Genomic DNA, 24,399 nt, shown 5'->3' on the forward strand with positions numbered 1-24,399 from the left:
TCCTAGGCCACTCTCACTTCTGGCAGCCAATAGACACTCGGAATTCGGCGTGAAGAGTAAACTTTAATCTCTCTTGGGGTGGGGGCTCTGGCTAGGCTGCTCTCTGGGCAGAGCCACAGAGCCATGCACACGCACTCGGTACAGGCAGGTGAAGCGCGGGTCCCCCCAGTTGCTGGATATCTTCACCTTGACGGCCCCAAACGTCCTGGGAGGCTGGTTCTGAAGGAGAGCCACAGACAGGGGCCATCTCACTCATAGCCCCTGATCTGGCCTGTCCAGAGGAATGTTTGGGAGTGGAAGGAAACCCTCCAATTCCTTAGGTGGGGAAACTGAGGCTCAGAGAGGGGAATGTCCCCAAACCACATGGCAAGTCACTCAGGGGCTGGGATGCAAGGGGCTGAGGCTGGAAGATAGCTCGACGGTGATGGGGAATGCATCCCAGCCTTGGGGCCCTGGCACATGGGTGCTCTGGCACCCTGGGCAAACCACACCCTCTCTGGGCTTCAGTTTCCGGTCTATAAGAGAAGGAGGGGTAATGTCTGCTTCCCAGGGTTGCCGTGAGCACTGAAGTGAGATCTTGGCACCAGATGGCTTACCAGCCCTGGGCATACAGTAGGTGCTATGTAAATGAGGCCCCCTCCCCTTCCTCCCCATAGCCCAGAGGGGATGGAGCCCAGTGGCCTGTGAGATCTCACTGGATGGTCTCAACCTCCCAGGAAATTACACCAGGGGAAACTGAGGCCCAGAGAGGAAGAGAATGGTCTGTGATCACATAGAACTCGTGGTTGGGTCAGGATGTGGGCCAGGGTCGGTCTGATTTCCAAGCCTGGGCATTTTCTTGAGTCTCAGGGCCATTCCAGCAGCCAGCTTCTGGCCATGCTTCTGTCTCCAACTCCCTCCCCTCCAGGCCTCAGCTTCCCCACCTGTAGCTGGACCAAGTGTTGATCATGGGGTCTCCCAGTATGGAGACATTAAGTTCAAAGCCAGTGACCCTGGCCTGATGGGCCCTCCAGCCCAACACCTGCTGTCCCTGGAGGAACCACAGTGGGCGGGCTTCTCAGTGGGTCAGGGAAATGGAGGTAGATGAGTCTCCTCAGGGTTCCACTCTAGGCCCTAGGCAGTGGCTCCATCACTCTGGGCCTCAGTTTCCTCATCTGTCAAGTCAGTTAGTGACAACTGTGCACCACCTTGGGCTGCTGGGGCATGAAGTGGGGTCCCCTGCAAAGCCCTGCACACAGTCTGTGTTCAGTAGGTGCCCAGCATGGGCAGGGTTTCTCAGGTACCTGTAGCTGGAACGTCTGAATGATATTTTCTGGCTGAAATTGAAATGCCCCCAGGAACACCTCCTCCTTGGGAGAGCCTTCCATGCCCTGGAGAATCAGAACCAAGAATAAAGCATCAGGTACAGGCAGGGACTCCAGAAGGTGCTGCCTTCACCAGTCGAGACTTGCACGCCTCCCAGGATGGGTAGCTGTCTACCTCTTTGGGCACTGTTCCATCGCAGCACATGTAAAGGATAGGAGAGAGAATTGGACTGGAATCCAGAAGGTTAAGGGTCCACGTCTAAACACTGCCGTTGACTCTAGGGTTTGATGTATCCCTGCCCTTTCTCTGAAACTGTTTCGTTTTCAGTAAAATGGGGGTCAATTATCTTTGCAGACTCAATCGGCTCTGAAAAACTTGGGTTGTAATAGAGTACTGCTGCTGCTGCTGCTAAGTCGCTTCAGTCGTGTCCGACTCTGTTCGACCCCATAGATGGCAGCCCACCAGGCTCCCCCATCCCTGGGATTCTCCAGGCAAGAACACCGGAGTGGGTTGCCATTTCCTTCTCCAATGCATGAAAGTGAAAAGTAAAAGTGAAGTCGCTCAGTCACGACCCCATGGACTGCAGCCCAATTTACCCCTAATCCCAGAAGGCTGTGATCTGACCCTGACCCTGACTATCCCCAGCCTTAACATCCAGTCCCTCTAGGCTTCGTAGATTGTATGGTTTATCATAGTGCCGCGAAAGCTGCCATCACAACCTGTCCCCTCAGCTAAGCATTGCTGCCAGCTGGGGCATGCTCACGTAGATGACGAAGTCCTTGGGGGCGGTGTCCAGGCTGCCCGACAGTGAGATGGTCTTCGGGATGTGCTGCAGGGTCAGGTTGGACAGGTAGACCTTCTGGGCCAGTCGGATGGTCACCTGGCCGCGGTCACCCGAGAAGGCCCAGCAGTTGCCAGGTGTCACGTTGGGCTGGAAGCGGCAGATGCAGTGAAGGTGGATGGTTAAAGAGCAGATTCCTTACCCCAGCCTGGCTTCCCTAGACCTTCTCGGCCTTCCTGGACAAGCCCAGTCCTTCCTGTCTACAAAGCTCGGCTCGAATACCACCAACTCCAGGGAGCCTCCCTGACAGCAGGCAGCAATAATGACCCCTCCCCTCAGCCCAGCGCAGTGAGGGCTCCCTGACCTGCAAGACTTGAGGGCTGGGGGAGGGGCCTCTTCCAGTGCCAAAGCAGCCTGTCCCTGCCCCTGGGCCTGTCCCCTACTCCTGCCCAGCACCCCAACTTCTCCCCAGACTACCACCCCCCCACCCCATCAGTTGTGCCTTTTTCTGCCTCGGCTCCTCCCTCTCTCTTGTTCCGACTCTCCCCCAGGCCCCCGCCCTCTGCACTCTCACCCCAACCTCTGCCTCTGGCTCCTGCCCCCAGGCCCCTGGCCACACCCCTGCCACTCTCCCCCTGTCCTGCCATTCCTCCTGCCTCGAGGATCACGTCCGGGGGCTGTGCATAGTTCCACAGCCGGATCCAGTTCCAGTAGGAGCAGGCCTTGTCGTGGTTGTATGTGGCTGACGTCTGCTCAAAGTCGATGGAGGCCCCTGTGTGGGAGGCGATGGCAGCGAAGGGGTCGGTGGGGGGCAATAGGGGGAGGGGGAGGGTCTCAGCTGAGCAGCCCTGGCATCTGTCTGGTGGAGGGAGTCTTACTAGGTGCTAGGGGAACACCAGAAGAGTCACTGGTCCTCTCTGGACCTCAGCGTTGTCCTCTGGGATATGGGAGTAACAAAAGTAATAATAATAGTAGTAATGAGAGCATCCATTTCGTGGGGTTGTTGTGAGGTTGAAAGGAGTTAATACAGTAAACTTTCTCCAGCAGTGCCTGGTGCAAGGCAGGCGCTTGCTCACTTATATCAGCTTAGTTATTATAACCCAGTTAGTATCACCGTGGCCCGTATTATAGCCATTTTTCAGAGGAAGAGACTCCAGGTCTGAGAGCTTAGACCGAAGCCCTCTGACACCGAATCTCCTTGCGCCTAGGGGTGCCAGAGGGAGCTGGTGCTGTCTACACCAGGCAGCCCGCCCTGCCCGCCCACCTCGCCCCCTCCCATGCAGCCCCTCACAGGGGTACCTTTCATATCCATTCCTGCGGTTTGATACGAAAAACATTATTCTTCTTACCAGACCTCAACCCAGCGTGCTCCTCCCTACCCCTCTATTGCAGCCACTGCTTAATTTTTCAAAGGCGTGATTCCTAACTGTAATTAGGCCTGTGGCCAGTCTCCCCTGCACAGACAGGGACAACTCTGTGGACCCCTACATTTGGAGGGGGATGGGTGGATGATGGCCTCCCCTTCTCACCTCAGTCTCTGTGGGAGAAAATGGAAAACTGTGCAAGAACACCAGCCAGGCGGCTGAGGATAGCAGGATATGCCCCCGGTCAGAGATGAAATCTACCCTGTGAAGAGTTTCTCAGGAAACATGGGCTGGGCTGGTTGGTGAGGCAAGGTGGTGGGGAGTCACTCACCTATCGACTTCAGGGCAAAGTCCGGCTTCTCAATGTAATCTCCTTGGATCATCTTTATTATTTTCTGGGTCATTTTTTGCTGCGAAGGCAGAAAACCCAAGCTGTGCACTGGTGTGTTCTTACAGATCACGGTCCACAGCTGTGTTCACACCAGGTGACGAGTGGCTTCAGGACACTTTTTGTCCCTGCCTGCTGGCCTCTGCCTGGTCCACACATGAGGCTGTCACATGCTGTGCTGTGAGGAGGTCCAGAGCCGCCCCCGTCCCATCCACGGGGTTTCCTCGGTGCTTTCACACCCTCTGGGATGCACTGTCATACATGCAGGACCAGGAGTCCCAGTCAAGTCCAGGGCAGGGAGCCTGGAGTCAGACAGACCTTTCCTGCTAACGGTCCCTAGGCTAGTTACTGCCCCCGTGCACTCCCCTGCCCCGAGTCTTGATTTTCTTGTCTATGAAGTGAACGTGTTAGTCACTCAGTCCTGTCTGACTCTTTGTGCCGCCATGTAGCCCAGCCAGGCCCCTCTGTCCTTGGGATTTCCCAGGCAAGAATAGTGGAGTGAGTTGCCATTCCCTCTTCCAGGGGATCTTCCTGGCCCAGGGACTGAACCCCAGTCTCCTGCACTGTGGGCAGATTCTTTACTGTGTGAGCCACCAGAACAATAATCACATCCACCTCCTACTCTTGTGAGGATTAGAGCTAAGACTCATAAAGCTGCGACTATATGTCAGGACTGTCTTCAGTATGTTCATATTTATCCCCTCTCAGCAACCCTAGGAGGTATGTACTATTATTGCCCCCATTTTAAAGAGGAGAATATTGAGGCACAAAAAGGTAACTTGTCCAAGGTCACATAGCTAGTGAGAGGCAAACCCAGAAACTCTGGTTCCAGAGTTCAGGTTCTTAACCTCTACATTGCCAGATAAAGATTGCAAAGCATTGAGCACAGTTGGTGCTCAATAAATCACTGGCCATTATTTGATTAGACTTTTCACAAGAGTGTTGCTCAGTTGCTAAGTTGTGTCTGACTCTTTGTAACCACATGAACTGCAGCATGCCAGGCTCCTCTGTCCTTCACTATCTCCTGGGGTTTGCTCAGATTCTTGTCCATTGAGTTGGTGATGCTACCTAACCATCTCCTCCTCTGCTACCCCCGTTCTCCGTTTGCCTTCAATCTTTCCCAGCATCAGGGTCTTTTCCATGAGTTGGCTCTTTGCATCAGGTGGCCAAAAATATTGGAGTTTCAGCTTTAGCATCAATCCTTCCAATGAATATTCAGGTTTGATTTCCTTTAGGATTGACTGGTTGGATCTCTTTGCAGTCTAAGGGGCTCTCAAGAGTTCTCCAATATCACAATTCGAAAGCATCAGTTCTTCAGAGCTTATCTTTCTTTATGGTCCAACTCTCATATCCGTACATGACTGCTGGAAAAACCATAGCTTTGACTAGATGGACCTCTGTCAGCAAAGTGATGACTCTGCTTTTTAATATGTTGTCTTGGTTTGTCATGGCCTTTCCTGGTGGCTCAGACGGTAAAGGAGCTGCCTGCAATGCGGGAGATGGGTTTGATCCCTGGGTTGGAAACATTCCCTGGAGAAGGGCTTGGCAACCCACTCCAGTATTCTTGCCTGGAAAATCCCCATGGACAGAGGAGCCTGGCGGGCTATTGTTCACGGGGTCCCAAAGAACAGGACACGACTGAGCAACTAACACTTACGCTTTTGTTTTCAGGCTTGTCACGGCTTTCCTGCCAAGGAGCAAGCTGCAGTCACTGCTTGCAGTGATTCGGGAGCCCAAGAAAACAAAAGCTGTCCCTGCTTCCACTTTTTCCCCTTCTATTTCCCATAAGGTGATAGGACCAGATGCTGTGATCTTAGTTTTTTGAATGCTGAGTTTCAAGCCAGTTTTTTCACTCTTCTCTTTCACTCTCTTCAAATTCTCTTTAGTTCGTCTTCACTTTCTGCCATTACAGCGGTATCATCTGCATTTCTGAGGTTGCTGATATTTCTGCTGGCTATCTTGATCCAGCTTGGAATTCATCTAGCCTGGCATTGCACATGATATACTCTGCATATAAGTTAAATAAGCAGGGTGACAATATACAGCCTTGTTATACTCCTTTCCCAATTTTTAACCAGTCAGTTGTTTCATGTCCAGTTCTAACTGTTGCTTCTTGATCTCTGTTGAGGTTTCTCGGGAAACAAGTAAGGTGGTCTTGTATTCTCATCTCTTTAGTAATTTTCCACAGTTTGTGATCCACATAGTCAAAGGCTTTAGCATAGTCAATTAAGCAGAAATAGATATTTTTCTGGAATTCCCTTGCTTTCTCTATGACCTAATGAACGTTGGTAATTTGATCTCGGTTCCTGTGCCTTCATGGAGTTCAATTCAGTTCAGTCACTCAGTCGTGTCCAAATCTTTGTGACCCCATGGACTGCAGCACGCCAGCCTTCCTTGTACATCACCAACTCCCGGACCTTACTCAAACTCATGTTCATCGAGTCAGTCAGTGATGCCATCCAACCATCTGATCCTCTGCCGTCCCCTTCTCCTCCCGCCTTCAATCTTTCCCAGCATCAGGGTCTTTGCCAACGAGTCAGTTCTTTGCATCAGGTGGCCAAAGTATTGGAGTTTCAGCTTCAGCATCAGTCCTCCCAATGAATATTCAGGACTGATTTCCTTTAGGATTGACTGGTTGGTTTTCCTTGTAGTCCAGGGGACTCTCAAGAGTCTTCTCCAGCATCACAATTTGAAAATATTGATTCTTTGGTGCTAAGCCTTCCTTATGGTCCAACTCTCACATTTACACATGAATACTGGAAAAACCATAGCTTTGACTAGATGGACCTTTGTTGGCAAAGTAATGTCTCTGCTTTTTAATATGCTCTCTAGGTTGGTCATAACATTTCTTCCACGGAGCAAACGTCTTTTAATTTCATGACTGTAGTCACCATTTGCAGTGATTTTGGAGCCCAAGAAAATAGTTTCAGAGAGTAGCAGATTGTATTTTCTTAAATGACTGCAGACAGGTCTCCCGTTCCTTGCTCTTCCTGCAGTGTGACTTTGACACCCTTCTCATGGACACTTGGGACTTCAGTTCCCTCCCTATCCATCTAGGTGAGCCTGTGACTGATGGGAGTGATGCTGTATGACCCGTGGGCTCAGTCCTAAAAGGTGAGCCATCTGCTTTTGGGGGGATGCTCACTTTCTGAAGCCAGTTGCCGTGTTGTAAGGAAGGCCATGCCATACAAAGGGACCACCTATGGGGACTTTAGTCAACAGCCCTCAGTTCCCAGCTGACAGCCAGCATCAACCTCCACACACGTGAATAAAGATTCCACTAGATGATTCCAGATCCAGATACTGGGTCACCTCCAGCCTTCATGTCTTTCCAGCTGAGGCCCTTGACATCATGAAGCAGTGACAAACCATCTCCACTGCATCCTGTCTGAATTCTTGATTCACAGAATCTCTGGACATAATAAAATGGTTGTTCTGCACTACTAAGTTTCAGGATGGTAGCTGGGTAACTAGCATAGTAGATAGAGTGCTACAGGGCAGTAATTATACTCTATTTGTTGATGTGGAAACTGAGACTCAGACAGGTAAGAACTGAGCTCCTAAAGCTAAGAAAAGACATTGCTCATAAAAAGATAAAGATATTGTATTCACAAAATAAGAACAGAAGTATTGGAAAAGGAGTACCTAGAGAACAAAGAAAATTGTTAAGAATTCAGAGTGTGTTAGCAGAAATGAAAAATTCAGTATAAGTTTTGGTAGATAAAACGTGAGAGTGTTTTTTCAACTGTAGAACAAAGAGATAAAGAGAAAAGTGGGAAGAAAAGAAAAAAAGAAAAATGCAGATGATTAGGAGTTTGACATCCACATAATAGGAGTTTCAAAAATGAGAATAGAGCAACCAGGGCCAGGGATAAATAATCAATTTAATCACAATTAAAGAACATTACTTTCTTTCTTTTTTAACAATTGAAGTATAGTTGATTTATATTGTTAGTTTCTGATATACAGCAAAATGACTCAGGATACAAATGTATATATGTATATTGCAAATTATTTTCCATTATAGGTCATTGTAAGATATTGAATATAGTTCCACATGCTATACAGTAGGATCTTATTGTTTATCTATTTATATATAATGTCTCCTGTGTGCTCAGTTGTGTCTGACTCTTTGTGACCCCTGGACTGTAGCCCACCAGGCTCCTCTGTCCATGAGATTTCCCAGGCAAGAACACTGGAGTGGGTTGCCATTTCCTCCTCCAGGGCATCTTCCCAAGCCAGGGGTCGAACCCACATCCCTTGAGTCTCCTGCATGGACAGTCACATTCTCAACCACTGCGCTACCTGGGAAGTCCCCTATTTGCATACAGTGGTGTGTAATGTTAATCCCAAACTCCTGATTTGTCCCTCTCTCCTTTTCCTCTTTGGTACCCGTAAGTTTATTCTCTATGCCTGTGAGTCTGTTTCTGTTTTGCAAATATTGATAAGTCCATTTGTATCATATTTTAAATTCTACATAGAAGTGATATCATGTGATATTTGTCTTTCTTAAAGAACATTTCTTAAATGTGTTCTTAAAGAACACGTTTCCACATTGAAAGGGTTTCCACACTGAAAGCCAAGTGTGGCTACCTCGTAGGTACATTATTATGACATTTTAGATGTAAGGTAAGATGGTGTAGGGCTTCTAGGTTAGATGTAGTAAGTTACAGAGAACCAATGGTCCCACTAAAAACTAGAAAAAGCCAGATGGTTTGCTAAACCATGTTTTAATACCATCATTGAGCTATGAAAGAAACAGAACCAGATGGACAAAAATTCTAGACAGGGGACAACCACTCTGAAATATGCTGACATTCTTAATCTCTGGGGCATTTGATGATCCTGTACATGGGTTGAGGATCTGGGGGCAGGGGCTGCTCCTGACAAAAGAGAAAGCAGCAAAGTTGTTAGCATTTACATAGAGCAGGTAGGACAGAATCAGACACTTACGGAGCCTTGACTACGGCTTACTTCCCTCATTAGACATTAACTGAAAGCCAAGACTATGTAAGAAACTAAAGGGCTGCTCTGAAAGCTTCTGAAAAGCAGAATAAAATTTCCCAGTCTCAGAGTGCTTAATAAACAAAGTCCCTCTGAGGAAGAAGACGCCAAAACAAAGCAAGCAAGAGATTAAAGACTTAGCACAGTGATTCTCCTTATTATATGTCAGAATCACTGAAGGACTTGTTGAAACACAGAAAAGTTGGTTCCCATCCTTAGAGTATGTGATTCAGTCGGTCTGGGTGGGGCCCATTAATTTGAATTTCTAACATTTTTCCAGGTAATGCTGATGCTGCTGAAATGGGGGCCACACTTTGAGAACTGCTGTACTAGAGGAAATGCTGAGTCAGTACTGAGTAGCTACATCTGCTCTTCACTTGAGGGCACTAAACCAATTACAATTACAATGAGAATCCAAGCTTGCCCTGGTAGAGAAGGCTGCCAATGGGGTCAGAGATTTTGTATCCAAAATTGGAAATTCAAAGTCCAGAAATAAATCCAGATGCCCACAGTCAATTAATCTTTGACAAAGGAAGTGCGGATATACAATAGAGAAAAGAGGTTTCTTCAGCAAGTGATTTTGGAAAAGCTGGAAGCCTCATTAAATCGGTGAAATTAGAACACACTTTCACACCACACAAAAATAAAGTCAAGATGGTTTAGACTTAAATATAAGACATGACACCATAAAACTCTTAGGGGAGAACATAGGCAAAACATTCTTTAACATAAATCATACCAATCATTTTCTTAGATCAGTCTCCCAAGGCAATAGAAATAAAAGCGAAAAAAAAAAACCCCACAAGACCCAAAAGAAAATCCCCTCAAAGCAAATAGAACCTAATCAAATTTATGAGCTTCTGTACATCAAAAGAAACCACATACAAAATGAAAAAACAACCTACAGGTTGGGAGAAAATATTTGTAAATAATATGACCAACAAGGGCTTACTTTCCAAAATATACAAACAGCACATACAACTCAACAACAAAAAAGAACCCAGAAATGAGCAGAAGGCTTAAAGAGGCATTTCTCCAAAGAAGACAGACCCACAGATGACCAACAGACACATGAAATTATGCTCAGCATCACTAATTATTAGAGAAATGCAAATCAAAACTACAATGAGGTACCACCTGACACCAATCAGAATGACCATCATTAAAAAGTCTATAAACAAATGCTGGAGAAAGTGTAAAGAAAAGGGGATCTTCTTACACATTCATGGGAATGTAAACTGGTGCAACCTTTATGGAAAAGAAGTTCCTCAAAAAACTAAAAATAGAGTTGCCATAGGATCCTACAATCCCAATCCTGGGCATATATTCAGCAAAACTATAATTCAAAAAGAAACATGCACTCCAACATTCATTGAAACACTATTTATAATAGCCAAGACATGGAATCAACCTAAATGTCTATTGGCAGATAAATGGATAAATAAATGTGGTAAGTATATACAATGGAATACTACTCAGCCATAAAAAGGATGAAACTATGCCATTTGCAGTAACATGGACGGACCTAGAGATTATCATACTAAGTGAAGTCAGAAAGACAAATACTATATAATATCATTTATATGTTGAATCTAAAGTTTGACACAAATGAAGTTATCTACAAAACAGAAGCAGACTCACAGACATAAAGAACAGACTTGTGGTTGCTAAGCAGGTGGGGGAGTTGGGGAGGGAGTTTGGGGTTAGTGAATGCAAACCATTATATATAAAATGGATAAACAATAAGTTCCTACTGTATAGCTCAGGAAACTATATTCAATATTTTCTGACAAACATATCAGGAAAGTTTGAAAAGAGTGTATATATGTGTAACTGAATCACTTTCCTGTACAGTAGAAATTAACACAACATTGTACATCAACTATACCTCAATAAAAAATTGAAAACTCAAGAGGCCTCAAACATATGTTCAGTCTCTCCCATCAAGACATTTATCGATTTTTGAAACTGCATGGGCAGGAGGCTAGAGGGCTAAGCCAAAAACCTTTGAATAAATCCTATAAAAATTACAACCTAGGTCTGAACCAGTTCAATGCATGTTTGCATAGAAGTGATCAGTATACTTCACCTTCCTTACAAAGAAAAGGGAGAACTCTACCTAGTTGAAATTGTAATTATCTGGAACATCTAGTTTTTTTGTAAAAAATTGCCCAGAAAACACTAAAAAATTACCAGATATGAAAAGACAAAACCATAAGATTGATATGCCAAGAAAAAATAGGCAATAGGAGATCATAGATGATCCAGGTATTAGATTTAGCAGACAAGGATTTAAAAATAACTGTGACCAATATGTTAAATAAAATAAAGGAAAAGATGGACAATATAGATGAAATGTTGGAGAATTCCACCATAGAATTAAAATCTATGAAAAATAATCAAATGTATATTCTACAACTAGACAATGCAATATATGAAATTAAGAACTTAATGGAAATGTTTAGCAGTAGATTGGATAGAGCAGACTATAGGATTATTAGTGAACCTGAAGAAATATGAAGAGAAAGCATCAAAACTTAAGCACATAGAGAAAAAGAATGAAAAAACAAGCAAACAAGGAAAAAATACAAGAATAATATGGGAAACACTCCAGAGATTAGGATAGTTATAATTGGTGTCTCAGGAGAGGTGACAGATAATGGGTTAAAAACAATGTTTTAAGGAATAATAGCTAATAATTTTCTGAAACTACTGAAAAAGATCAACTCATAGAGTCAGTAAGTTCAAGAATCCCCCAGCAGGTTAGGGGGATATAGAACACTGGAGATAAAAAGAATATCCTACAAACTTAGGGATGGGAACAGACCACACTCAAAGGACAAATAATAACAGTGATATTAGACTTCTCTAAAGCAACAGTATAAACTAGAACACAATAGTGGAATTCTTTCAAAATCCTCAGGGAGAATTTTTCCTATCTATAATTCTATACCCAACCGAACTATCAACAAGTGCAAGGGTAGAATAAAGATGTTTTCAAACATACAAGTTCTAAAAAAAAAAAAATTAATTTATACCTCTTATTTTACTCTTTCCCAGGAAGTTATTTGGGCATAAGTTCCACTAAAACTTGGGATATGAGGAGCTGGACATCAGAGAAGTCAGTTTTGGGGCAGAATGGCTAGCCACTCACCTCATCAGACATGGCTTCCATCTCTTGGAGCTTGGTGATGAGCTGGTTCAAGTGACCTCGGAGGTCCTGGATTTCCCCAGTATGATGCCGCACCTTCTCTTGGTACATCCTTATGGGGAAGGAATGAGAACAGAGAGTGACTGATTTGTGATGCTCCTACTATTACCCTCAGCTTCTACCTCTGCCAGTCAGCACAAAAAGAACTAGCTTCACATCTCCCCACTCTCATGGGCCCATCCCTGGACCTACCCCCACAAATTCTTATCTCTAAGAATTTAGAGCAATGAGCATTACTCATGCCCTTCCTTCTGCTTGGACTATCTGACTATCCTTAAACCCAACTCATTCCTTCTGAATATTTGAGTATTTTTTTTTCATTTAACGATGCTGCCATGGGTGTATCTTGGTTAAAATTTCGTCTCAGCTACCATTTGCTGGGGCTTTCCCAAGTGGCTCAGTGGTAAAGAATCCAGTTGCCAAGCAGGAGACACGAGTTCTTTCCCTGGATTGGGAAGATCCCCTGGAGAAGGAAATGGCAACTCACTCCAGTGTTCTTGCCTGGGAAATCCAATGGACAGAGGAGCCTGGCAGGTTATAGTCCATGAGGTTGCAAAGAGCCAGACGGGATTTATGACTTAACAATAATAACAACCAAAACCATCTGCTGAACACTAACTATGGGTCAGGAACTATTCACAACATCTTCTTTAATATCCATAATTACCAACTTGGGTGTTATGTTTTATTTCATAAAGGAGAAGTGAAGTGTCTTGCATAAGTTTAGCCAGGTAGGAGGTATGGGAGCTGGGATTTAAGCCCAGGTTGTTCTGGCAGACCCCATATTCTTAGCCAGTAGATCTTGGCTATAGCTCTGGTTTTTAGGTAACAATAGGACTATTTAACAGATTCTTCTTACCTCAGGCTCTGCAGTGGACTATCTATGCTGTCTTCCTGGTGGGATATTGAGGAAAGCAAGGGATCTCCTTCAGATGGCCTAATCTGGGCCCAGTAGAATTTCATCAATCCATCCTCTCACAATCATACATCCATCCATTCATCCACTTTCCTGTTTTTTCCACCTGCCATCCATTCAAAATCCAATTTACCCTCCTTTTTGTTCACTCATCTGCACACGCTTCCATCAAACGTCCCACCCATCTACCATCCTATTCATCCCATTTTCCCATCCATCTGCTCCTTCATTTATCCAGTCTTTCTTATCCATCCACCTTACCTTATCCATTGACCCTTTCATCACTCTATGCATGCATGCATCCACCTACCCTCCTATCTATCCACTGTCCCACTCAGCTATCCATTCATCTATCTATCCATCCATCCAGTTACTCACCCTTATCCCATCTTCCCTCCCATCCATCCAGTCTCTCATCTGTACCTTCTTCCATTCATTTATCCATCTATCCCACTATCCATTTCCCGCATCCTTACATCCATCCCTTCCATCCCGCCTCCAGTCACACCCCCATCTGGCCATCTAAATGTCCAGAATTGATCATGTTTGCCTTGTACCAGGCGTTGAGGTGGACATTGCTGGAGCAAATCAGATCTGACTCTGTCTTCAAGGACTCTCAATACAGTTGGGGAAGCAGTTATGATTACAGAAGATTGTGGAAGAAGAGAGGGGAATGTGACCACCTCTGCTTAGGTATTTCTGGAGGAGAGGGAAGCATATGATGGAGTTCATAAGGGGAGAAGAAGAGAGGGAAGGACAGGTTCATCAGATCGCTTCTCTCTAGGCCTTCTGAGACTCTGCTGTCCTCAGACAGGGAGCTCTGGCCACTGATTTCTCTTCCTTCTTCTCCAGGAACCACAAAGTAAAGGTCTCATCTCATTTGAACAAAAGAACAAACTGCCTTGAGTATAGAGAGAAATGTGGTCTTTGGCCACACCATCCCATTTCAGGTGGGGGCCTTGATAACGGAAAGGTGGGTCACCTCTGGGAATCAGTGACAGGAGAGGATCCTGGAGGAGGAACTATGCAGCTGGTCCTTGAAAGTCACATTTTGACAGGAGAGATGGTTCCAGGTGGGGAACAAGACAAAGGCAGAGATTTGTATCTGGAATGAGTCAGCAGCCGAGTAGGGTCCAGAGGTGGTAAGAGGGAGAGGAACTTATGAAGGTGACATTGACTGGTTGGGGTGACGCCAGTCAGGGGTGGGGCCTGAAGAGAGTACGCACTCACCTGCCAGATGTCCATTTTGGACGGTAAGTGCACAGAAAACATCCAAAACCCTGTTGGGGTAGGGGAATGAGAATGAGCATTTAAGTTGAAAGCCTAAGAGCTTACATCTTAGGCTTTGGAGTTAAGACTTCTAGATTCAAATCCAAGCCTTGCCACTTCCTAGCATTGTGCAGTTTTGGGAGAAGTTACTTAATCCCTCTATACATCAGTTTACTCCTCTGTAAAATGGGAATAACAGTAAAATCCACTCCATGATCCAATGATATCATATATGCAAATCAGCTCACATAAACCAAGTAATCTATGTTTCCTCTTCCTCTCCAGTCTTAATCCTACTGGGGATAATTGGCAAAAAGAAGGAAATGGGATGGTCTCCTTTGCATTTTATGATTTCTATGCTGTCTGAAATCTCATTATTTAAGTCATTATTAAATACCTTTAAAATCTATTTGTTGTTTTAAAATAGAATGGAATGGAACTTCAAAGAAAAGAATGGAACTTCCTCAATCTGATGGAAGTTGTTTATGAGCCACAGCTAACATCATGCTTAATGGTGAAATACTGGAGGTTTTCTTCCTAAGGTCAGGAGTAAGACAAGGTGTCTGTTCTTAAAATTTCTTTTCTTTTTTTTTTTGATCCTATGAAGCTTGCAGGATCTTAGTTCCCTGACCAGGGATTGAACCTAGGCCTTGGCATCAGAAGCACCGAGTCCTAACCACTGGACCACCAAATAATTCCCTGTTCTTTCTATTTCTATTTAACATTATTCTGGGGATTTGAGCCAGGTCAATTAGTTAAGAAAAAGAAATAAAAGGCAGATGACATGATGTTGCATATAGAAATCTTAAAGTATCCAAGACTGGGTGTCTTGCCCAGTGTTAGCAGTAACACATGAGTTCAGCAAGGTTGCAGGATACAAGATCAGTACACAAAAATCAGTTGTGCAACTGATCTTTGACAACAAGTGCTTGAACTGTGGAGTCCACTTATATGCAGATATTTTTCAGTAGATAAACAGTTGGCTCTCCATGTAGGAGGGTTTCACATTAGCAGATTCAACCAACTGCTCATTGAAATTTCCACCCTCAGTTGGTCAAATCTGCAGATGCAAAACCTGCATGTAAGAGAGCTGATTGTATTCATTGTACTATATGATTTTATATAAGGGATTTGAACATCTTCAGACCTTGGTATATATAAGGGCTCCCGGAGCCAGTCCCTCGAGGATATGGTATTTCTAAACACCACTGCTGCTAAGTCGCTTCAGTCGTGTCCGACTCTGTGCGACCCCATAGACAGCAGCCCACCAGGCTCCTCCGTCCCTGGGATTCTCCAGGCAAGAACACTGGAGTGGGTTGCCATTTCCTTCTCCAATGCATAAAAGTGAAAAGTGAAAGTAAGGTTGCTCAGTCGTGTCCGATTCTTTGCTACCCCATGGACTGGAGCCTACCAGGCTCCTCCGTCCATGGGATTTTCCAGGCAAGAATACTGGAGTGGGATGCCATCGCCTTCTCCGATTTCTAAACACTGGCAATGAATAATATGAATAAACTGTAATTAAGAAAATCCCATTTATAACAGAATCTCAAAGAATAAAATAGTTAGGAATAAGTTTAACAAAAGAATTGCCAAACTATAAAGAGGTATGGAGAAGGCAATGGCAACCCATTCCACTACTCTTGCCTGGAAAATCCCATGGACAGAGAAGCCTGGTAGGCTATAGTCCATGGGGTTGCAAAGAGTTGGACATGCCTGAGCAACTTTGTTAGAGGTACAGAGTTACCCATCAGTAATGGAAGGACAACCCACTGCTCAGGGACTGGGAGCTTAACACTGGCCAGGTGACAGCACTCCCCAGATGCATATGCGGATCAATGCGGTCTACATCGAAATCCCAACACTCGCTTCAGAAGAAATGAAAAAGTCGATCCTAAAATCCATATAGTAATGTAAGGGATCCATAATAGCCAAAACAATCTTAAAAAAAAAAACACAAAACACAAAGTCGGAGGACTTGCACTTCTAGATTCCAAAACGTACTATAAAGCAACCAATCCAGGGATACTAGCAAACATAAAGACATATAGGTCAATGGAGTAGAACTGAAAGTACAGAAATACATCCTCATATTTATGGTCAGTTGATTTTCATTAAAGGTGCCAGACAATGCAGTGGAGGAAAGAATAGTCTTTTCAGTAAATGGTGCTGGAACAACTGTATACCTACATTCAGAAAATAAAGTTGGTCCCTTATCTCACACTATATACAAAAATTAACCAAAAAAATGAACCATAGACCTAAATGTAAAGGCTAATATTTTAAAATTTTAGAATAAAACGTGGGAGTAAATCCTCACCACTTTGGGTGAGGCAATAGTTTCTTAGCTATGACACCAAAAGCACATATCACAAAAGAAACGAGATAAATCAGACTTAATCAAAACATACAATTGGCCTTAATCAAAAGACTCCATCAAGAAGGATAACCCACAGAATAAGAGAAAACATTTGCAAATTACATATCTAATAAGGGACTTTTGTATTCTAACTATATGAGGGATTTTTAGAACTCAGTAATAAAAAGTCCATTCTGAAGGAGATCAGTCCTGGGATTTCTTTGGAAGGAATGATGCTAAAGCTGAAACACCAGTACTTTGGCCACCTCATGCGAAGAGTTGACTCATTGGAAAAGACTCTGATGCTGGGAGCGATTGGGGGCAAGAGGAGAAGGGGACGACAGAGGATGAGATGACTGGATGGCATCACTGACTCGATGGATGTGAGTCTGAGTGAACTCCAGGACTTGGTGATGGACTGGGAGGCCTGACTTGCTGCGACTCATGGGGTAGCAAAGAGTCAGACACGACTGAGCGGCTGAACTGAACTGAACTGAACTGAATAAAAAGTCAAATAATCCAATTTAAAAATGGGCAAAAATCTGAATAGACCTTTCTCCAAAGATGATATCCAAATGGCCAATAAGCACAAAAAAAGATACTTAATATCATTAGTCATTCAGTTCAGTTCAGTTCAGTCGCTCAGTCGTGTCCGACTCTTTGCGACCCCATGAATAGTCATTAGGGAAATGAAATAAAAGTTGCCATGAGATGTCACTTTGCATGCCGTGCTGCTGCTGCTAAGTCGCTTCAGTCATGTCCAACTCTGTGTGGCCCCATAGACGACAGCCCACCAGGCTCCTCCGTCCCTGGGATTCTCCAGGCAAGAATACTGGAGTGGGTTGCCATTTCCTTCTCCAATGCAGGAAAGTGAAAAGTGAAAGGGAAGTTGCTCAGTCGTGTCTGACTCTTCGTGACCCCATGGACTGCAGCCCACCAGGCTCCTCCGTCCATGGGATTTTCCAGGCAAGAGTCCTGGAGTGGGGTGCCATTGCCTTCTCCAATGCAGGAAAGTGAAAAGTGAAAGTGAATTTTCTCAGTCGTGTCCGACTCTTCACGACCCCATGGACTGCAGCCTACCAGGCTCCTCTGTCCATGGGATTTTCCAGGCAAGGGTACTGGAGTGGGGTGCCACTGCCTTCTCCTAGAAATAACCCTAATATCCATCAACTGATGGAGGATAAACAAAATATGGCTTATCTACACAATGGATTTTCAGCCACAAAAGGTAATGAAATGCTTGTGTACACTACAATGTGGATGAACTTTGAAAACACTGTGAGTGAAAGGAAACGAAAGGCAACATATTGCATGATTCTGTTTATCTGAAATGTCCACATCAGGCAAACTCATAAAGTCAGAAAATAGATTAATTGTCGCCTAGGCGTAAGGGAAGGGGATATGGAGAGTGACTGCCAGGGACTGGGAGTTTCTCTCTCTGGCAGTGAAAACACTGGAATTTGATAGCAGTGATGGATGTACTACTTCGTGAATGCATTAAAGATTGCTGAATTATACACTTAAAATGGCACGATTTATGGTGTGTGAAGTACACCTTAATAAAGCTATTATTTTAAAAAGTCTTATCTGTTGGATTGTGTTGTCCAGGAATTTCTAATTTCCTAGGAAATTCTCTTCCTTCCCTCTCCCTCAACCCCCACCTGTTGGTGTATTTAAGTAGAAGGAGGAGATTTCTTTGCTTGAGAAAGCAAAGCTGTAATGTGAGAGGTGGTGGTGTTGGCTGGGAGGAAGCCACAAAAACTGAGAGAGAAAGAGAGAGGGAGAAGGAGGGAGGGAGGGAGAGGGAAAAGAAGAAGAGGAAGAATAAGAATATTATATAATACAGTTTGGGGAGAACCTTACAGTTTTCAAAGTTTTTCTTAGCTTTCAAACATTTTCCCTGGACATCATTTTATCCTCACAGCAACACTCATTAGACAGATGAGGATACTGGTGTTCCCAGAGGGACAGTGTTGGGCACAGTGTCACATAGTTGGGGCCACAGCTCTTTCCCTCCCCAGGATGGGCATGAGCCCAGGATTAGGTACCTCCACCTGGAATGGGACAGGGCCCTGGACACGTACCAAAAGCACAGAGGATCAGAACTCCTGCTTTTTCTATCAGCTTGTGGATGAACAGCTTGTATCTGTAAGACAGAGAAGTGATGGTCAAGGTGAGGTAAGGCTTTGCACAGGCTGGACAGTCTCAGCCTGGCCCTTGCCCTGAAAGTACCCAGACAAGCACATTTCTTAACTGGGCCATGACGCTCTCTCCAAGATGCTGGCCATGTCCTGCGGCTCCACAGCATCTCCAAGGAAAGAAAGTCCTTAGCCCAGTATCTCTGGCCATCAGAGATCAACTCATAGTGTTCACCCATATCCTCCTCACTCTCTTCCTCCATTTACATACTGTTTGCCCTTTCCCAGCTTCTCCCCCAGTAAATGCATCCTTCAGGGCTTAGTTTAAGGGTGCCCTCTGCCTACAAGCTCCAGACTCAACACCCCCAGCTTTGTTGCTGTTGTTACAGTCGCTAAGTTGTGTCTAACTCTTTGCGACCCCATGAACTGCAGCATGCCAGGCTTCTCTGTCCTTCACTACCTCCCTGAGTTTGCTCAACTCATGTTCATTGAGTCAGGGATGCCGTCCAACCATCTCATCCTCTGTCACTCCCTTCTCTTTTTGCCTTCAATCTTTCCCAGCATCAGGGTCTTTTCCAATGAGTCAGCACTTTGCATCAGGTGGCCAAAGTATTGGAGTTTCAGCTTCGGCATCAGCTCTTCCAATGACTATTCAGGGATGATTTCCTTGCTGTCCAAGAGTCTTCCCTAGCACCACAGTCTGAAAGCATCAGTTCTTTGATGCGCAGCCTTTTTCACGGTCCAACTCTCACATCCATTCGTGACTTTGACTAGATGGACCTTTGCTGGCAAAGCGACATCTCTGCTTTTTAATATACTGTCTAGGTTTGCCATAGCTATTCTTCCAAGGAGCAAGGGTCTTGTAATTTCGTGACTGCAGTCACCATCGGCACTGATTTTGGAGACCAAGAAAATGAATTGTCTCACTGTTTCAACTGTTTCCCCATCTATTTGCCATGAAGTGATAGGACCAGATGCCATGATCTTTGGTTTTTGAATGTTGAGTTTGAAAGCCAGCTTTTTCACTCCCATCTTTCACCTTCATTAAAAGGCTTTTTAGTTCCTCTTCACTTTCTGCCATTAAAGTGGTATCATCTGCACATCTGAGATTGTTGATATTTCTCCTAGCAATCCTGATCTCAGCTTGTGATTCATCCAGCCCGGCATTTCACATGATGTACACTGCATAGAAGTTAAATAAGCAGGGTGACAATATACAGCCTTGATGTATTCCTTTCCGAATTTTGAACCTGTCTGTTGTTCCATGTCCAGTTCTAACTGTTGCTTTTTGTCCTGCATACAGGTTTCTCAGGAGGCAGGGAATGTGGTCTGGTATTCCCATCTCATTAAGAATATTCCACAGTTTGGTGTCTGTCTTCTCCACACATGGGAGCTCATGTGTGGTGGAGCCAAGGATGGGCCCAGAGAAGGCATTATAGAGATGTTTCAGTCTTCCCTGGTGGTCCAGTGGCTAAGAATCCACCTCCCAATGCGAGGGACACAGGTTTGATCCCTGGTCCAGGAAGATTCCACTCGCCACGGGGCAACTAAGCCCTTGTACCACAACTACTGAAACCCGTGAGCCCTAAAACCCAAGCTCTGCAACAAAAGAAGCCAGTGCAACGAGAAGCTCATGAATCCCAACTAGAGAGTAGCCCGCCCTCGCCACAGTTACAGAAAGCCCGCACCCAGAGCAAAGACACAGAGCAGCCAGAAATAAATAAGAAATGCTTAGAATGTAAACTTTAAATGCACAAATGAGGTGGAAGCTCTGCAGGAATTCAGAGGCATTTTGCATGGGCAGGAAATGAAAAGGGAAAGAATGGAGCAGACATTTCAGGCAGGAAGAACAGCCTGTGCAAACCTATGCAGGTGGGAAGAGGTATAGTGGGTCCAGGGAGTGAGAATCCTAGCCATGCTGGCCCAGTGGCTCTATTGCAGAAAGCAGAAAAAGGGGAGCTGGGAAAGGAAGGGTGAGGCAAGATTTCAGGGGGCTACAGCCTGGGGTGCTGGAGTGATAGGGAGCCACAGTGGATTCTGGGGTGGGGCGTCTGATAGAAACCAGATATGACATAGCTTATCTGAGGAGAGGTCCAAGCCAGTGATGGAGCTGCCGTGATCACCAGCACAGAGTTCCAGGCCCCATAACCCTCCCGCTCATGCCCCAGCTCACCTGCAAGTGTTGAACAGAACCTGGTGAGCCCGAGTCCTCAGGAAGCAGGCCAGGCAGGTGATCCAGGCTGTGGAGGAGACAGCAGAGCAGCGAGCAGCTGCATCCTCCTTCTTATCCTATGACAACTCGCAGGGCGAGACCCTGTTGCTGGGAGACCCTCTCAATTTGCTAGTTGAGCTACTTATAGGTAAGCATCAGCTTGGACTGAGTACTAGAACTACAAACCCACCAGTGACTGGCAGGTACTAAATACTTAAAAGTGACTCAGGAGCAAGAAAAGTTTGAGATGTCCCTGCCAATGTCTATTCCCAGACACTGAAAGCTTCTCAGTAGAAGAGCGCTTGTCTGGTTCATTCCTGAGCGCCCACTATGGCGGTGCATGAAGCTAGGCAAAAAGTATGGGCTCAGAATGGGTGCGTAGGTGGAGGAGGCATGGATACATGGAAGAATGGTTAAGAGAATGGCTTGGAAAAGAGGTGATTAGGAAGATGGATGAGAGGATGGGAGAATGAGAGGTGGGATGGAAGGGTGGATGGGTTGATGACTGGATGGATGTGAATGGTAACAAAAGTATGAGAGTATTGGTGGATGACTCAGTGAAGGGCTTGGATGGATGGAGGAACTAATGGGGTGTATGGATATTCCAACAGATGGATAACAGACAGATGGTTGGATAAATGACTGAGTGGATGAATAGTGGAGGTGTGGCTGGAGGAACACAGAAGACTGATCTTTAGGGTGTGGTCAGAACCATGTCCTAAAAGTGAGGGTGGGTTGCATGGAACCGTTCGCATGAGTTCAGGGGCCAGGCTAGTGGCAGAATGGGGGAGGGCTGGCAGTTAGCTGCCCCTCTGAACAGCAAGATCTCCCTCCCAGTCCCTCTTTCCAACTGTCGTTCCTCGCTGGAATGACACCCCTGACGCCTCTGAAGGGAAGACCTCCAGAGCTCCACCTGCAGCCCAGCTTGAGGCTGGGCCCTCTTCCCAGGCCCACGTTGATGGCCAAGGCAGCCCTTCAGTGTATACGTACATATGCATTCCAGCATGCACTGGGTCAGGCCCGGGGCATTGATGCGGACAGGCAACAGGAAGGCGTCACCTGCAGAGAGCACAGGGCTGTCATGTCGCTGCCAGCCTCTGGGACAAGGTGCCTGCAGACACCGCAGGAGCATCCCTACCCCCTGCCCTGCCCCTTGCTGGGGGACCCTGGGTTGCCCACTTGACCTCTCTGAGCTTCAGCCCCTCACTGCCCACAAAGACCCCAGGGCTCCCCTCTGCCCTCCCTTCTCACTTGCGTTTGACAAAGGCGCCTCTGTCATCCTGCAGATGTTCCGGCCTCGTTGGATGATCCTGGCAATGACAAGATTCACAATTGTATTTTACAGTTCACAGGGAGCATGGTGTCCCCATGTTCCAGATGGAGAAACTGAATCGCTGCAAAGTTTGCTCAAGACCACAAGGCTGAGGATCAGGGATAGACTGAGGTGTGGCTGACCCTCAGTGCAGGCTCTTCAGAGGAAAGGACGCAGTTTGCTGTGGCAGTCACGGGTGGTTGTCATCCAAAAGCCACTCCTTCCTCTTACTGGCAGAAGACTGATTTTGGTTCCTTGTCTCCTTCTCCCCTGAATGATTTAGGTGGATCTAATTGGTTTCTGATTGTTGCTGTCTCAGTCCCCTTGCTGTTGGCTCAAGGATGGGAAAGTGTGCAAGGGTGAGCTGTAGGGTAGATAAAGGGGTCTGGGACTTGGGGAGAAGGTTTTCTCATTGCTAAACTGAGACCCACAAGAGGCAACACCCTCCTCTCTGTTCGGATATGGCCATGCTTCTGTGCAACCCCCGGGATGGTGGTAGCCACCTTGTGACCATGAGAGGAGGCCAGAAGGGAGAGCAAAAAAGATGGCAGGAACCGGAGGCATGGCTGGCACTGCAGAACCTCAGAGTTAACATTCTCTGGAGCCATCCATACCTTGGGATCTTTTGGCATGTGAGATAAATTTTCTTTAATTAAAAAAAAATTTTAAATTGAAGTATAGTTGTATAATATTTTATGTTACAGGTATATGAAATAGTGATTAATAACTTTAAATGTATATTCCATTTATAGTTATTATAAAATATTAGCTATATTCCCTGCCATGTAGATTTTTCTTTATTTCTAAGGTAACAGTCTCTAATAGCTCACTTGGTAAAGAATCCGCCTGCAATGCAGGAGACACTGGTTTGATCCCTGGGTCGGGAAGATCCGCTAGAGAAGGGATAGGCTACCCACTCCAGTATTCTTGAGCTTCCCTTGTGGCTCAGCTGGTAAAGAATCCACCTGCAATGTGGGAGACCTGGGCTCGACCCCTGGGTTGGGAAGATCGCCTGGAGAAGGGGAAGGCTGCCCACTCCAGTATTTTGGCCTGGAGAATCCCATGGGGTCACAAAGAGTTAGACACGACTGAGCGACTTTCACATCATGTCCACGTCAATGGTCTCTGAACTTTTATACTCCCAACATTTTATATATATGTATTATATATATATTTCTCCAAGTGGACTGATGTATTATTTACCCTTTCAAATGTATAGGCTTTATTTACACCTTCCTGAGGAACATAAATTAAAAAGAGGATGAGCTAAAGAAAATACATACGGAAGTTCTAATAGCCTTCTCCTTACCCCGGTATGATTGTTCTGTATACCCTGCTCTAGGGATAGACAGCTGTTCTGGGGCCCAGAGGCTGGCACTGTTTTGAGCTGGAACTCCTACCACCTGCAGGCAGAGGCCTCCTGCAGATAAAGATGGCAGAGAGGCGTGCTTTTGTTTGCTATCTGTCTCCCTCCCGGGAGCTCCACGGGGGCAGGGAGCACGGCCATCTGGTGCAACACCATCGTCCCAGCACTCTGCCCAGTGCCTGGCACACAGCAGGTGCTCAGTGAACACGTGCTGAATGGACGACTGCTCCTCCACTCCCTGGCTGAAAGCCACTGTCCGGCCTCTCTGACTTCAGGTGCTGCGTCTGTAGGCGCAGCTGCTAATGCCGGCTGGCTTCCAAGAAAGGGCCGAGGGGCGGTGTTTCCTAAGGGCTGTGCAGAGGGGGAGGCTGCTCTTCTCACCTCCTGGGCCTGGCCTCCCTGGGGACGTGGGCCACATTTTCGGGTTGGTCACACGAGTCCCCGGGGTTCCTTGAGGACCGGGGCATCGATGTCCTTCTCTGGGATGGGGGATTGGCGGTGGGGATCGCTGGGAGTCGGTGAGGAGGAAGTGGCTGCTGCTGCTGCTCCCACCTAGTGTGCCCCGAAGGGTGCCGTGTGGAACCTCTCCCGGGTCAAGTGGAACTGCTGGCACTGTGACCTCACAGAGCAGATGTGGGTGATCTTTCTAGTCTCGTTTGGCTCTGGAACTTCCCCCTCAGGGGAACCCATTCTGTCCAACTTTCCACTTTTAATATGGCCTTGAAGGGCCATGCCAGGCACTCAGGGGCTGGACAGGGGCAAGACGTGGGGCTCCAA

General features: G+C 46.0%; 1 protein-coding gene across 1 annotated transcript; it reads right to left on the minus strand.

The window, feature by feature from the left end:
• SUN5 (Sad1 and UNC84 domain containing 5) lies at positions 49 to 24,175 on the minus strand. Its single transcript, XM_018056897.1, has 13 exons — positions 24,004 to 24,175; positions 22,196 to 22,254; positions 21,935 to 22,003; positions 20,906 to 20,972; positions 18,679 to 18,740; positions 14,200 to 14,249; positions 12,913 to 12,947; positions 11,997 to 12,105; positions 3,782 to 3,860; positions 2,743 to 2,858; positions 2,069 to 2,236; positions 1,284 to 1,370; positions 49 to 219 (listed from the first exon to the last, which is right to left on the minus strand). The coding sequence occupies exons 1-13, from the start codon at positions 24,087 to 24,089 to the stop codon at positions 64 to 66; spliced, it is 1,143 nt and encodes a 380-aa protein (XP_017912386.1). The 5' UTR covers positions 24,090 to 24,175; the 3' UTR covers positions 49 to 63.

Source organism: Capra hircus, chromosome 13 (genome assembly GCF_001704415.2).
Source record: "Capra hircus breed San Clemente chromosome 13, ASM170441v1, whole genome shotgun sequence".
Taxonomy (NCBI): Eukaryota; Metazoa; Chordata; class Mammalia; order Artiodactyla; family Bovidae; genus Capra; species Capra hircus.